At 44.3% G+C, this 14,752-nt stretch overlaps 1 protein-coding gene across 1 annotated transcript in view; it reads left to right on the forward strand.

Moving 5' to 3' along the window:
- LOC147009629 (wee1-like protein kinase) overlaps nt 1-14,752 on the forward strand; it is a 32,267-nt gene that overhangs the window by 2,775 nt on the left and 14,740 nt on the right. Inside the window, exons 2-8 of the mRNA XM_085862949.1 lie at nt 783-1,039; nt 1,178-1,232; nt 1,387-1,559; nt 1,928-2,049; nt 2,564-2,710; nt 4,977-5,081; nt 11,013-11,098. Of these exons, the coding sequence (XP_085719075.1) occupies nt 783-1,039; nt 1,178-1,232; nt 1,387-1,559; nt 1,928-2,049; nt 2,564-2,710; nt 4,977-5,081; nt 11,013-11,098 (945 nt within the window). The remainder of the gene's footprint in view (nt 1-782; nt 1,040-1,177; nt 1,233-1,386; nt 1,560-1,927; nt 2,050-2,563; nt 2,711-4,976; nt 5,082-11,012; nt 11,099-14,752) is intronic.

The raw sequence follows: 14,752 nt of genomic DNA on the forward strand, positions 1-14,752 counted from the left end.
ACCTAACCAACCCATCCACCAAGTTTTGTCATGACTCGTCCATAACTTTTTATAATATCGTTCTGGGCCCTCCCGCAAATTTGAAGAATCGTCTAAAAATCCTCAAATCCGGATCTTCCCCAGAATCGAATCAATTCATCCTTGTCACACACCCAACCTGTCCATCGTGTTTCGTTTCAATCCGTCCACAACTTTTTGAGAAATCCCACTCGTAGACAAACGGGGATGAACACGTAACCTCCGTCCGTCCACCTTCCGTGGCGGAGATGTATACCTTTTATTTACAGTCACCTCGACTTCAAGTTGTAACTTGTCGATATATCACATGCAGGACAAACACCGTGGTAGGCATCGGTGTATTTTGATAAATTACAATTATACAAGTCCATGGACAAATACATGTATGATGTGGATTTGAGCCATTTGTTCCGATGGAAACACCAAACAGGATCAACCCTGTTTTTTACCTTGATTTGTATCAAATTAGGATTCATAATAATCGATTCAATATTTTTAATTAAAACTTATCCCCCCCACCACCCCCACACCTTTTCAGCAATAAATAGATGTTCTTGTGGACTTACATACTCAATGACTGACTCTCAGTGGAATTGCTCTTGCATCCTCTTCTCTTGCGTCCTCTCCACCAACTTCTCCTGCAAATGACGTGATGCCGCATTGTGTGAACCCTTGAGAACGAGGAAGCCATGACTGCCTTGATGCTGACTTTCACTCGCCTTCTTCTTTTTACCCTCCCTGGACTTATTCTTTTCCTTCTACAGAGCCTTCTTTCGCACGCCCGACCGGGACCCAGTACCCGATCGTCTGCAGCTCGTCGTCGGATCCCACTCGCAGGTTTGGTGACATCTGGAGAATCTAGGGGAACGAAGTCTGTGAAGCGGGACGAAGGGAAAGAGGATGAGGGAGTCGAGGGTTTACAAGGGAGGGATGAGGGAGTGAATTTTAACCCATTCACACCGGATGGGCAAGCGGCCCTGCGCTCTGTGGCAAGAGGGGCGGCAAAGAGGAGGAGACAGGGGTGAGTAGTAAAGATGATACCACGGAGGAGCGGTCAAGAAGAAAGTCCACATTTTGAACTACAATTCATGTATTACAATTGCATAACGATGGAGATTCTGATTTTTTTTTTTTGATTTTTTTTCTTGTCTTGCATCAGAATGGAGTTTGAAGAGATTGAAGGAATGAGCCACGAAGAGTTCCTCCCGGCCAAGGTTTGTCACACCTTTGCTCTTGTAGGACTTGATTTGGGAGCATTCGGGAAAGTCGAGACTGTATTGACCACGCAGCGGGACTGGAGGTGTATAGGATTCCAATTGATGTGTTTGCGTTCCGTTGGAACCCGCCTCCCCTCCCCCCCCCCCCCAGCGTGCAAGCCTGCGTATGAGCAACATGAAGTCGCGGTACAAGTCCGAGTTTCTCGAGCTCGAGAAGATTGGAGATGGGGAATTTGGCTCCGTATTCAAATGTCTAAAGCGTCTTGACGGCTGTCTGTACGCGATCAAGCGCTCAAAAAGGCCTGTCGCCGGATCAGTTGATGAGTAAGTGGTTGGTCTCTTCCTCATTGGGTGGTTTTGTTTGTTATTATTATTATTATTATTATGTTCTTGATGGACTCGTCGGTCTTCTTCTCCCAAAGTTAACATGACTTCATCTCACCTCCCTCTGAATGGAAAGGGACTATTCTGCTGTGATTTGTAACTTACTGTAACTTAGTTTGGAGTTGTGTATACACCTTGTATGGAGTTGTGTATATTTTCCCCTCCTACACCTCCATGCATCTCTTATTCCTCACATTGCCTTGTTCTTAACTCCTCCAAACGTCCCTCTTGCGTCTATAGTATGCATATGGCTGGGTTGTGGTGCGAGCCAACTATGTTGTTTTTCGTTTGTTTTTATTTCCACACAGGCAGAATGCCTTGCGTGAGGTGTACGCGCATGCTGTGTTGGGCCAGCATCCCCATGTCGTACAGTACTTTTCTGCGTGGGCCGAGGATGATCACATGATCATTCAGAACGAGTATTGCAATGGTAGGAGTGCCGACTTACCAAGTGTCTTTTTTTTATTTTATGTGGTTGTTGTGATGCTTTTGCTGTAAATGTTGAATTGTAATCTTACAAATAATTTCAAGTGTTTGTTCCTCTTTCACGGCCGAACCTTAACACTTAAAGGCCCCAAAGTCTGAGTGTAGGCACTTCAGAATCTGGACAAGGTTTTAAGCTACAGTTTGTTGGCCTTTGAGGGCTGCTATAAAGTGTATTTTGGGATGTGGGATCGGGCAGTGCTGCCACCAGCCCACAGGCAAAAGGTAACCACCATAAGGCCAATAACTCCATAGCTTTTCAATGTCTAAAACCACTGCCAGGAAAAGTGCTGCACGGCCGGATTACCCCCACTCCCCCCCCCCTCCACTTTTTTAATATAATAAGACGAAACGTTTTAATCTTCCTTATCCTCTTGCTCTGTTGCTTCTCTTCCTTCTCTTCCCATGGTGCTGCTTACCATTCACTTCTGCATGTGCTTCCCCTTCATTACATGATGTAGGCGGCAGCTTGGCCACAGTCCTGGCCAAACAGTGGGCTGATGGCTGTCAGTTTACGGAGCCAGAGGTGCAAGACCTGGTTTTGCAGGTTTCCCGTGGTCTTCGCTACATCCACAACCTCTCTCTTGCACATCTGGACATCAAACCAGGTTTGTGTTGGTTATTGGTGTCACAGATAATCTGGTTGTCCATTCTTGCAGAATTGTTGACTACGCTATTGCATAAACTTCACTGAGAAGCAATGAAAATGCATATCAAATTGACATTTATTTCATGGCATGTGAAAAAGGATCAAAATAGTAAGTAATAAAACATGCATGATGGACGTCTGTTATGCGTGTTTTATTGTGCTTGAGTCTGGTTTGTTGTTTGTGTATGGACGTTTGAGTGAACGCAACGATGACAGATCTTGGAAAGGATGAGCAGTGATTATTATTATTATTATTATTATTATTTTTTTTTTTTAAAGCATGCTTCACATGCGACCTGTGTATCCATCCATCCATCCGTTGGGACCAGACTCTGTGCAGAGCGTTGGTGCTGCCTAAGCAGTCTCCTTGGCTATTGGGCACAATCCTGGACAGGTCGCCACTCCGCAACATGATACCAGCAAGCTGGCACTCATTTTGCCGACCTCGGAAGGATGACAAGCAGTCAACTCCATCTGGTATTAATTCAACAACCGAGCAGGATTTGATCCCATGCCCACCACCCTAACCATTAAGCCAACACTAGGCATATGTGTATCCATGCCCTATACAAGCACAGGTTGCCTTAGTTGTGAGGCCGTCAATTACAATTCCACATCGAACGAATGATCAGAGGAACCAAGCCATCGGTGTGCTGAATAGTAGAATCGGTCAAGAAAGAGTTGCTCGACACATTCATGTCCACCAGTCAACAGTTTCTCGGCTACAGAACCGATGCAGAGCCAAGGAAGGATAAGCGACCATACTCGTCTGACTTCAGTTTGTGACTTCAGCAAAGCAAGACCGATATATCGTCGTCGGTCACTTCCTCAACCGCTACAGGACAGCATGAGAAACGACCAGAACCACCATTGGAATAAGGGGATGACTCGTCGGTCACCATTTCGCTCAGGGCTGAATTGTTGAGAGAGACCATTTTGGAGTTGGCAGTGTTATTGTTTGGGGAGCAATCGTCAAATGAACCTTCCACGCAATGTTGCAGAGCTTACTGCAGCCTTTCAGTTCCCTTGGACAGCAATACCACAAGCTTTGATCCGCCGCCGCCTGTGTTTATCCATGCGCCGTAGATTTCAAGCGTGCATCGCTGCCCAAGGTAGTCGCACTCAAATTATTTTACAGACCCCTGCATCACTTGCTGTTTTTGTGATGTCACATGCACATCCTAATGTCCCCCTCCCATCCCTGTGCAGATTCTGCAGGACTGTCCCTGACAAATATCATGCGATTGCTTACATTGATCCTTTTTTGCATGCTATGAAATGTATGTCAATTTTAATTTGGTATGTGTTTTCATTGCCTCTCAGTATATTATTTATTTATTTTTACTTCAGAATATCAAACTAACAAGCTCCTGAATCAAACCTAAATTTTTTTTTTTTTTTGAGTGAATCTTCACCATTGAGAGATGGGGCCAAAAATTATATGCAGCAAGATATCTCAAAAAGTTGTGGATGGATTTGTTTGAGGCTTTTAGATAGGTTGGGAGTGTGACGAAGATGAATTGATTTTATTTTGGTGAAGATCTGGATCTGAGAATTTTAAAATATATTTTTCAGTGATTCTTCACCATTGAGAGTTGGGGCCAAAAAATACACACACACCACACACCAAAAAGTTGTGGACAAATTATGACAAAACTTGTTGGATGAGTTGGGTAAGTGACAAAAACTAGCCAATTCGATTTTGGTTTAGGTCCAGCTCCAGATCCAGCCGATCTGTGGGATCCAAAACGTAAACTGTTTAGCCTGGCGGAGGTATGCACTCTACTGGTAGTCATTATCTTTCCCCAGAAACCATTGTGGAAGTACTGACGAAGTACTGGTATTGTATCATTTTTGATGGATGGCATTGGAGAAGCCATTTTATGGGAAGAGGAAGACAGACAGGCCGAATGGACTCCAAAAGGCCAAAATACAAAAACCCTGAAAATATGTCGATGATCAATTTGCCTTTAGTCGTAAATATATGGTCATCTTTTATGCGTAGCTACATCAGAAAAATGCTGGCACCCCACCACAAAGTGAAGTGATCTTGTATTTGGACCAAGACAGTATGCGCATTTAGCAACTATCAAAAGCCTCTTCAATTGATGGGTTTAAAAATTTTACTTTTATTTTTTGGTATACCTCAAATTGCAATATTGTATCAAAGAAACTATTCTCAAGTCTTCCTTCCCCTGGCTCCTCTCTCCTGCCCACCCTTAAAGGTAACATATTTATGTGTCGAAGAAGCCTCTCACCAGACATCGATTTTAGACCTTTTTATGATGAGGATGACGAGAGCATCACGACCACAGTCACCTATAAGATCGGTAAGTCATGCTGGTTGTGCGTACAAACTTCCTGGGCTTCAAAGTTTTTGAAGAATGTACAGTTTTTCTCAAATAACTTTTTTTTTTAATTCTGTTCCCAAATCATCACCTTCATTAATTGTCCATGTTGAGTCATTTTAACCTCCGATGTTCAAATTGTAAACTTTAATTTTGAGATGATTTGCAGTGAAGCTTAACTATTTTTCTGTCCATATTATTCTGACTAGCAAATACAACCCATCACTTTGCTGACTGGGACAATAAAGGGAGGTGGAGAATGGGGGGGGAGGTGGAGAGGGAGAGGAGGCAGGTGTAGGGGGAGAGGGGAGGCAGAGTATGAAAAAGGGGGGGGCGTAGGTGGGTAGAGCGACACCTCCACCAAATGTTGCTATTCACTGCGGGAGGGAGGGGTGCATGAGAGATGGAGATGGACAGACAGACACAGAGAGAGGTGTGGGAGGAAAGTCCTTCATTTTATTAGGAGGGGACAGAGTGGGGGAGGAGGAAAATAGACAGGTGAGGGGTGGAGGTGTGGCTCGCAAAGAGAATGATATGTGCCGCTTAATGACCGAACACGAAAAAAAAGTGTCAGAACAACTGTACACACGACGATACCACAGAGTTTGTAAAGTAATTCGCTGGCACTTCTGCAAAAAAAATTGTGATCCCAGTTCCAGAAAATTTGTGGGAAAATGAACCAAAAGCAATCACTGAAAACATTGAAGAACCGCTCACGTACTATCTCATGATCCCATCGGGCGTGAACATCGTATTGATGTATCGATGTCGTTATATATATGTATCGATGTCGAAGTGATTGGTGGTTTATATTAAAAGGAGATCACACAAAAAGGTAAAACAAAACGATGTCCTGTAAAAATAAAATTACACATTTTCAGCGGATGAGACACCTCCCGAGGCACCAACCATACGGTACCGCAGGGCCCAACACAAGTGGAAACGTACGTCTGTCAAATCGATGTTCCATTGAGAGCACGGGTACTTTTACCGAAACGAACAATGAAGCAGCTTGGAGAGAGCTTAGTTTAAGAGATATTTGTGGTGATCGCATGTGCGTAAATGAAATAAAGGAACGAACTCTGACATCTCCGGGTGTTTATAAGCATTGCAATGTGCTCAGCGATTCAAAGATAAGATGAACAGGCATTCGATAATATGAGTGAGGAAAGTGGAAAAAAGAAAAGAAAAGTTTATCGTTAAGAAATCATTGCGGCCTGTTCCAAGTCGAGGCAAAGAAATAAAAAAAATAGAAAAACTTTATGAGCAGGCCAAAAAACATGGTGGCTTCAGATCCCAGCGAGGTTACCCTGGAAACACCTTGAGACCCAGAGAGTGAGGTGGTCGAGGATTGCCGATGAATGATATGATTAAATGAGGCCATTAATTATCTTCAAAAGTGGTGTTGTAATTAACCCAAGCACTTCCTTGGAGTTTTATTGGTATGCATGCAAAGTTTCAGGCTGTGAGGTTGTATAGTTTTTGGAGTTATGGTGGTGAAAGCAGAGATGTAGAACCAAAGGAACAAAACCAAGCAAAGGGCACGTCATAAATTCCTCTTGAACAAGCCAAGGTTTTCAGCAAATAGGATATTTTAATTCCACTTCGACACACACATATTAGTATGGACTATTAGCCCCTCTCAACCCCCCCTCCCTCCTTGCACAGTGTGAGACTCGGTTTTGCAATCATGTGCGTGGCCGTCTGTCCATGCCATAACTGTCTCTGACGTAAGCTCGTATATAGAGTGGCTCCCGGGGTCCGTACGTCTGTTAACATTTCACGAAAACGTATTACAATCCACCCGACCAATTTTGGACCAAATTTGGTACGATGTATCAGAACAGCAAACTCATGGGGTTGTGCTCCCCAACTGGATGCACCCCTTATAAAGGGGGTGAAAAGCTCGTTTGTCCAAAATCTTGGTATTTTATTCAAAAATCTTCTTATCAGAAACCACCATACAGATCCACAACAATGTTGCCACAAGGCATCAGGACCATGCCCTAACCTTAAGTTATGCTCCTACAGGGTCATATCTCCCCCCGGAAAGGGGGCTACTGGCCCCTTCCCTAAATCCCGAGTTTTCACGAAAACATCTCCACAACTACTTGAGGGATTATGGACAAAATTTGGTTCAATGCATCAGGACAGTAAGGTCTCCTGTGGTTGTGCTCCACATCTGGATCCACACATTTGAAAGGTAGTTTTGCCCCAAATATTGGGATTTCATTCAAAAATATTCTCAGAAACTGACAACTGGATCCAGATCAAAACTTATTTATCATCAGGCCAGATCAGATCTGTGACTTGCTTTCAGATACCATAAAAATTTGTATTAACCTGTCTCATGGTTTGGTTTGTCAGTGACTAAACAGTCTTCCCCACCAGATTTCTTGGTGAGGATGGTTTGTGGATATGGATTCCCAGCAGGATTAAAAACAAAAACCTGTAAAAGGGCGGAGGACCTCCTTGTAAGCCAACGACCATCCATATCTGATATCCAACCAGAGCCGGATTTAAGTTTAACAGCCCCCCCCAACCACCAACCTTAAAATATAATGGGAAGTTAAAATAATTAAATAAAAGCATCTATAAACATTTCACTACAACTTTTTTTTTTTTTCAACTGAAGGTAAATTAAAAATATAAATATTTTAAACCAGAAGGGCACTTGGGAGAACGTTTTCCTCCACCAAGCTGATTAGTTTACGTTTTGTATCCCACTGATGGGCCGGATCTGGATTCAGACCTGAACTAAAATTTTATCGACTTATTGTTGTCAACTAACCAACTCATCCACCAAGTTTTGTCCGAATCCATCCATAACATTTTCAGATACTGTGTTATATATCGTTGCAGCCCCATCACTCAATCGTAAAAAAAATCACTTTAATAATTCTCGGATCTGGATCCAGATTCGGATCTTCACCAAAATTGAATCAATTCTTCCTTCTTATATACCCAACCTGCCCACCAAGTTTTGTCGGAATCAGTCCACAACTTTTTGAGATATTTTGTTGACAAACATTCAGGGGTGAAAACAACCTCCGTTCACCTTTGGTGGGTGGAGGTAATTATCAGTTTGAGCTGAATAAAGTGATGTCAAATTGATAAAGTGATTTTCACAGAACGTTAACACAAATTTATCAAAACTTGGACGGGGAAAGTCGAATTGTCAGCTTTACATAGCAGATGTCACCCCATATAGCACTTCCCTGGCTCTGTTACCTTTGAGTCAACAAGGGAATAAATAATACGAGCTTTATAAATAAATAAATATAATGTATGTTTTTCATGGATCCCCTGGAGTTTTGGCCCTGGACAAATGTCCCGTTGGTCCCTCCCTAAATTTGGCTCCGCACCTAACTGTGTCTGCGGATGACCTCGTGCAATTGGGTTTCCTTTTTCAAGGAGGTTGGTGGCAGGATTTGCACTCCAGCCACCATAAAACACTTCATTCCACAAAACACAATATAACACAAAGAAAACTGAAAACCCACTCTGTGGGGGTACCTCTTGTGCAGCTGCCCTTCACAGGGCAGCTCACAGGATGACAGGATTGGCACAAAGCCTTCAGGATTCCCGTCTTTGATGATGGGAAGAAAAGCATGGGGTAACCTTCTCGGGTCGGATTGCAGTGGTGTGTGGTGGACAACACCTCAGCACCACCACGACAGATGGTGGTCTCCTCTGGTTAACCTGAGGTGGTCCGTTTGGGTGGGAGACTGGAATGTCCCATCCCAAAGAGAGGATCATCACCTGTCTCTGCTGTCATCTGAGCTCTAGTGTTTGAACATTGGTATTTCAGCACTGAGGTTCGGAGACCCTGATAGTGGTGAGATAATGGAGGGTGGTTACACCCACTACTGGTCTGGTCACTCTGATGGTTACCATGCCCAAAGAGTTGCTGTCGCTGTGTCCAATAAGCTGACTACCATGATAGAGATAACACCAGTCAACGAGCATATTATGAGATTCAGGATTTGTCCGTCACTCCTTGGGTGTCATTTCTTTGGTCTTGAGATATGGTCCGACTGAGGCGAGTGATCTCACTGTGGAGGAGGCATTTCATGCCGCGCTTGAGTCTGTGGTTGATCATTGCCTCAGGCGAGATACACTTCTCGTTTTGGGGGATTTCAATACATTGACAGGAACTGATAGGGATGGTTATGAGACGTGTGTTGGTTCCCATGGGTCTGGAACTGTGAACGAGAATAGCACCAAGTTCCTTGACTTTGCAAGAAGTCATAGACTTAGGGTGGTTGGTTCATGGTTTCAGCGCCCACAAGCTCATCGCTGGACGTGGTATTCCAACGCTGGGTCATTCCATGTCAAATCATCAAAGAATCTGCCGTCATCTCTCAGGTTTTTGTAAAACTTTGGGAACCAATTGGGACCCATGAAAAATGGCAAGAACTCAAATATTTTTGCTAACAGCCTCTTAATTAGTGAGATACAGACTAACGAACTTTGGACTAATTAGCACGACGTCGCGAATACAAATGGCCATATCTCTAAAAGTATAACACCACGAGAGCTGGTTTTGGTGTCATTTTAAAGGTATTTTCATGCCCTATGAATTTGTCTGGGCAACATTTTCCTACCTCCAACCACAAAAAAAGATATCACAAAATATAAACTTCAATCGTGAATCCCCAAAAAATGTATCCTTCAAATGTCCTCAAATTCATCCCAGAGGTACCTTATGATGTCAAGAATCAATAAGTGAGTTCAAGTACACAGTGTTGACTAACCTGACTTAGGCTTTCAATTTCCTCTTCAATGCAGCAACAGCAGTACTTGTTTCTTCCCCTCAGGCCCAGTTGAAAATGAAAGTATATGACACTTCAAAGCAATTGATGGTCGTTCCCTGTGTTCCCTGTCATGGCGAGGTTAGAATGATTGTATAATACATTACAAATGCTGATTTTTCGAACCTATATGCCATACGTACATGTACATTATTGCTCATATCTCAGAAACTATTGGAGTGCCCATCACAAAATTTATGTGGAAGCTTCTTGACATCATAAGGTACCTCTGGGATGAATTTGAAGAAATTTGAAGGATACATTTTTTGGGGATTCACGATTGAAGTTTATATTTTGTGATAACTTTTTTTGTGGTTGGAGGTAGGAAAATGTTGCCCAGACAAATTCATAGGGCATGAAAATACCTTTAAAATGACACCAAAACCAGCTCTCTAGGTGTTATACTTTTAGAGATATGGCCATTTGAATTCGCGATGTCGTGCTAATTAGTCCAAAGTTCGTTAGTCTGTATCTCACTAATTAAGAGGCTGTTAGCAAAAATATTTGAGTTCTTGCCATTTTTCATGGGTCCCAATTGGTTCCCAAAGTTTTACAAAAATCTGAGAGATGACGGCAGATTCTTTGATGATTTTACATGGAATGACCCCGCTGGCGGTGTGGCAAAGGAGAATGACCATGTGCTCGTTGATGGTCACTGGAGGATGATTCAGAACTGCAGGGTCTACAGGAGTGCTCAGTTCCTCAATACCAACCACAGGCTTTTGTAGCAATGCTGAAGTTGCAGCTTTAATCTGAGAGAATGATACCATCTCAGCCTAGGCTAGACATTGGCAAGTTCAAGGATGAGAGGGTAGCTGAGGAGTTTGCGAACATGCTGAGTGGGGATTTGGGGGGTCTGGGTGCTTTGGGGAATCGTGAAGAGTTTTGGAGTACCTTCAAGACCACCATCCTTGATGTTGCCAGTGGATGTCTTGGAACTCACTGGAGGGTGAAGAACAACTTTGTCTCCCAAATGATGCTTTTACCTGTGTGTGCAGGGGAAATGGTACCTTTTCATTATTGATGCTGTTACCTGTGTGATGGACTGATGTAATGATTGAGGATCCCCCCCCCCCCTTTTGTCATTGCTGTCTTCCAGGTGACCTTGGTCATGTGACTTTGACTTCTGAGCCACAGGTGGAGGAGGGAGATAGTCGTTACCTGGCTGTGGAAGTGCTACAAGAGGTGGGATTGTAGTAGTTTAAGAAACATAAATTGATGTCATGGTTCATTGTAATGACTTTAGGAAGGCGATTTGTAATTACTTTGTGTTACCGTGTGTGTCGGGTTTAAAACAATAAATAAACTAGAGGGGGAGCACTCGGTAGAGTGCAAAACCTCCGCCGCCAATACTGCTGGGTCACTTAAGTGAACCTGATATCCTATTAATTGTAGGTCAAAACGGATCAGACTACTGAACCACGATTGAATAAACTAAACTAGATTGACGCGCATGTAGAAATGCCAAAAAAAAAAAGAAATCGAAATTTTTTTTGAAAAAAGTTGCAAAATTTGTGTTTTTTTCTAACAATTTTTTTTTGGGGGGGGGGGTGGAAATCACTTAAAACATGTAGAAATGCAAAAAATTTCAAATAAAATCGAATTTTTTTGAAAAAAAGTTGCAAATTTTTTTTCCTCAAACAATTTTTTTTTTTTGGGGGGGGGGGGGGTTGGAAATCACTTAAAACATGTAGAAATGTAAAAACAAAAATTCAATTTTTTTTCAAAATGGCCGCCATAGCGGCTATATTGGACTTTGGACCAAGTCCAAAATCTAATGGCATGATCCTTGGACCAGACCTAATCCCCCCACCAAGTTTCGTCGAAATCCGTCCAGGAGTTTTTCCGTAATACTGTTCATAAACAGACGGGTGAAAACAGTAACCTCCGTCCATCTTCGATGGCGGAGGTTAATAAAAGGTGTATAATTAAATATATAATATACAATGTAAAGTCTCAAATCTGAAATATCCCAGAAAATGCCAGGATGCTTGATGGACAACTTCGAGAAAAAAAAAATCCACAGTGCCAGGGTTGCTTGACATATGATAATTATCCTATTTGCCCGATTATTTCAAGCAGCTTTTTCCACACAGGCGTGTACCACTCCATGCTTTTCGCAAGGTATTTGTGTTTATTGCCTTATTCTGCCCTCATAATGTTGTCCATTAAGCGTCCAAGCGATAGTGCTAAGTCTAATGGTGCGAAGAGGAAGCACGTTACACTGACAATTAGAGACAGTTAAATTCTGCAGAAATTAGATAAAGGTGAGTTGGTGTGTGACCAGAGGGAGCTCGATGTTGTTGGTAACACCACTATTTATGATATAAAAAGTTAACGTGATTCAAATAAGGGCATTCCTCAGTGGATAACCTTGCCTGGAGCAAGATCTGAGGACCTCAATAAGGTTATTTACAAGTTGTTTAAACAATGTCGCAGTGAAGGCCTGGCTGTTTCTTGCCCACTTTTGTGTGAAAAAGCTGAACAATTTCATCAGGACCTGAAAATTAGTGAGCCTTGTGAGTTTTTTTTTTCCCCTGGCTGGTGTCAGAAATTTGTCACGCCACAGCATGCGACACGTGAAAACGAGTGGTGAGAAAGTGTAGATAAAGAGGCTGCTGAAAAGTACGTACATGTGTTTTTTCACAGTTCGTGTAACATGAGAATTTAGCCTCCCCCACACTCATTATTTGTCCAACTGTCCATCTTTGCTGTCCTTCAACCCTGCTGTTGGTGTACCCCCTACTCCATCTCTCCACCATTCCTTTTGTTCTGTTGCATCCTGATCTGTTCAGTGTTCTTGCTCTTCCACGAGCCTTAACTTTATATATATATATTGTTGCGGATTCGCGCCCGCCGGCGTGCTGACGGCCACGTAACTCGAATCGTGGCACGTCGCCCACCGGACGGACAATCCAGTCGTGACCCTCTCGGACTAACGCCGGGAACCAGTCACGGGTGGACCTTTCGGTCTCACCGCGATCGAGCCAATCAGCCCCCGCGTGGGATAGGGTTGCTCGCCAAATTCGACCTACCTAAGTACCCACGCGGAGGGTAGACCGGGCGATCGCACCTCGCCGCAGGTCGACTTCGGACACGGGCCACTTAAGCGACCCGTTCCGTACTATCGGGATAACCGAGCGGTGTTATCGTCGACCTCGACGGTTCGATTAATTATCGGGCGTATTCAGCCCACTACCAACCCTTTACGTGAAGCAAGATGAGGATTCAATGAAGGAAATGACGAAGCGAAGCGGGAAACAGTTCAACACAAAGCACATTTATTCGCGACGAACGGAAAGCACACATATTCAATTCCACCAAAAGCACACAAAAAAGAAAAACACAATATTACACAAAAAGCAAATATAAAAGAGAAACACAATGCAGAGCTATCCGACTACCGAGCACACGGCAACACTTATACAATTTTACTTCACAGACGGCGCCGACAACACATACCCAAAACCAAGGAAAGAATACCCTCAAGGATGAGGCGGGCCTGAGGCCGAGACCGGGTCGGGCCTACCCGTCTGGTGATGAGACGCGGAGCGGCGATGGTGCCTCAACTCCGCGGGCCTCGCGGGCAGTGTCTGGTAGGGGGTGGGAAAGGGGCCCCCTTGGTCGCACTATCTCAGCGCGGGGGGAAACAGGAGGGGGTTGCTGATGCTCGGGGTATAGAGGATTTTTATTGTCCCGCGACGAGCGTCTCCACCTCGGCCAGGTCGCGCTGTCGGCCTCCCTGGGGTGCAGCTCCCTGCACGACGCGAGCACCCCCTCGTCTGGTGTCGCCGCCTCTCCACAGCTCCGTCCCCTCCGCTCCGACTCCAACGCACACGACGACCAGCTCCTTCTTGCCAACTCCACCGCCCGCGAAGTCTTAACTCTGTTCTCGACTCTCCTCTCACTGGACTGACGAACGCGGTCGCTTATATCAGCCCCGGGGCTTCGCCCTCTCATCTTTGACCCCCTCCCTTCGACCTTTCACCTCGCTCCCCATTGGCCCGAGAAAAAGTGGGCGTGAATGCTTTTTGATCCATAAATTTGCATATCTCGATCGCCCTCCAACGCCCTGGGGGCGGGGCCAAATCGCCCCTCGCTCACCGATTGGACGGAACAAAAGTGTGCGTGTGTCGTTTTTGATCCGTTTTTGAAGTGGAAAATCCGTGGTTTTGTACACGCTGTTCGGCGCGCGCCCTGCACGAGTCCAACACCGGTACCCACAAGCGGCGCAAGAACGGTGGCGATGCGACGGTTGCGAGGTGTGACGTGAAGCGGCGCCGCGGTGGGTGGTTGATGTGGTGGTTGGTGGTGGTAACAATGGCGGTTGGTCCAAATTAAAGATAGTAAAAGAAAAACGGCTATCCTGAAGAGTCGCAGCACGCATAAATGACATGTATTCCCACTAGACAACGGGTTTGGGCCTAACTACACATGTACTTACCGAGATACCTCACCTAAGGGACCTGAATGGTGGTTTGCGAATTTGGTAACCACAACAATATATATAATATTTTTTACGAATAAATAAATAAAGTTTCATATTCTGTAATCCGAATACTGTTCGGTCCCAAGGAATTCGGATGTGAGAGTTTTCATTGTGTATATGTGTGTATGTATGTGCTTGGATTGCACGGGATGGGAAACGTGAATAAGTAACACTTTGTTGCCAAAGGAAATTTGGAAGTTGTAATACTCTGCCACCACCACCAGGTGGCGCTACATGGTACACACTGACATTTAGAATTTACACCCCCACCCCCTCTTCCTACAAATCCCTACGTGAGGCCACGACGACATGGCCTATATTACCCCCCCCCTCCCCCCCCCACAGAATTG

This window comes from Eptatretus burgeri, chromosome 17 (assembly GCF_056783735.1).
Source record: "Eptatretus burgeri isolate ZD-2024b chromosome 17, Ebu_testis_v1, whole genome shotgun sequence".
Classification (NCBI taxonomy): domain Eukaryota; kingdom Metazoa; phylum Chordata; class Myxini; order Myxiniformes; family Myxinidae; genus Eptatretus; species Eptatretus burgeri.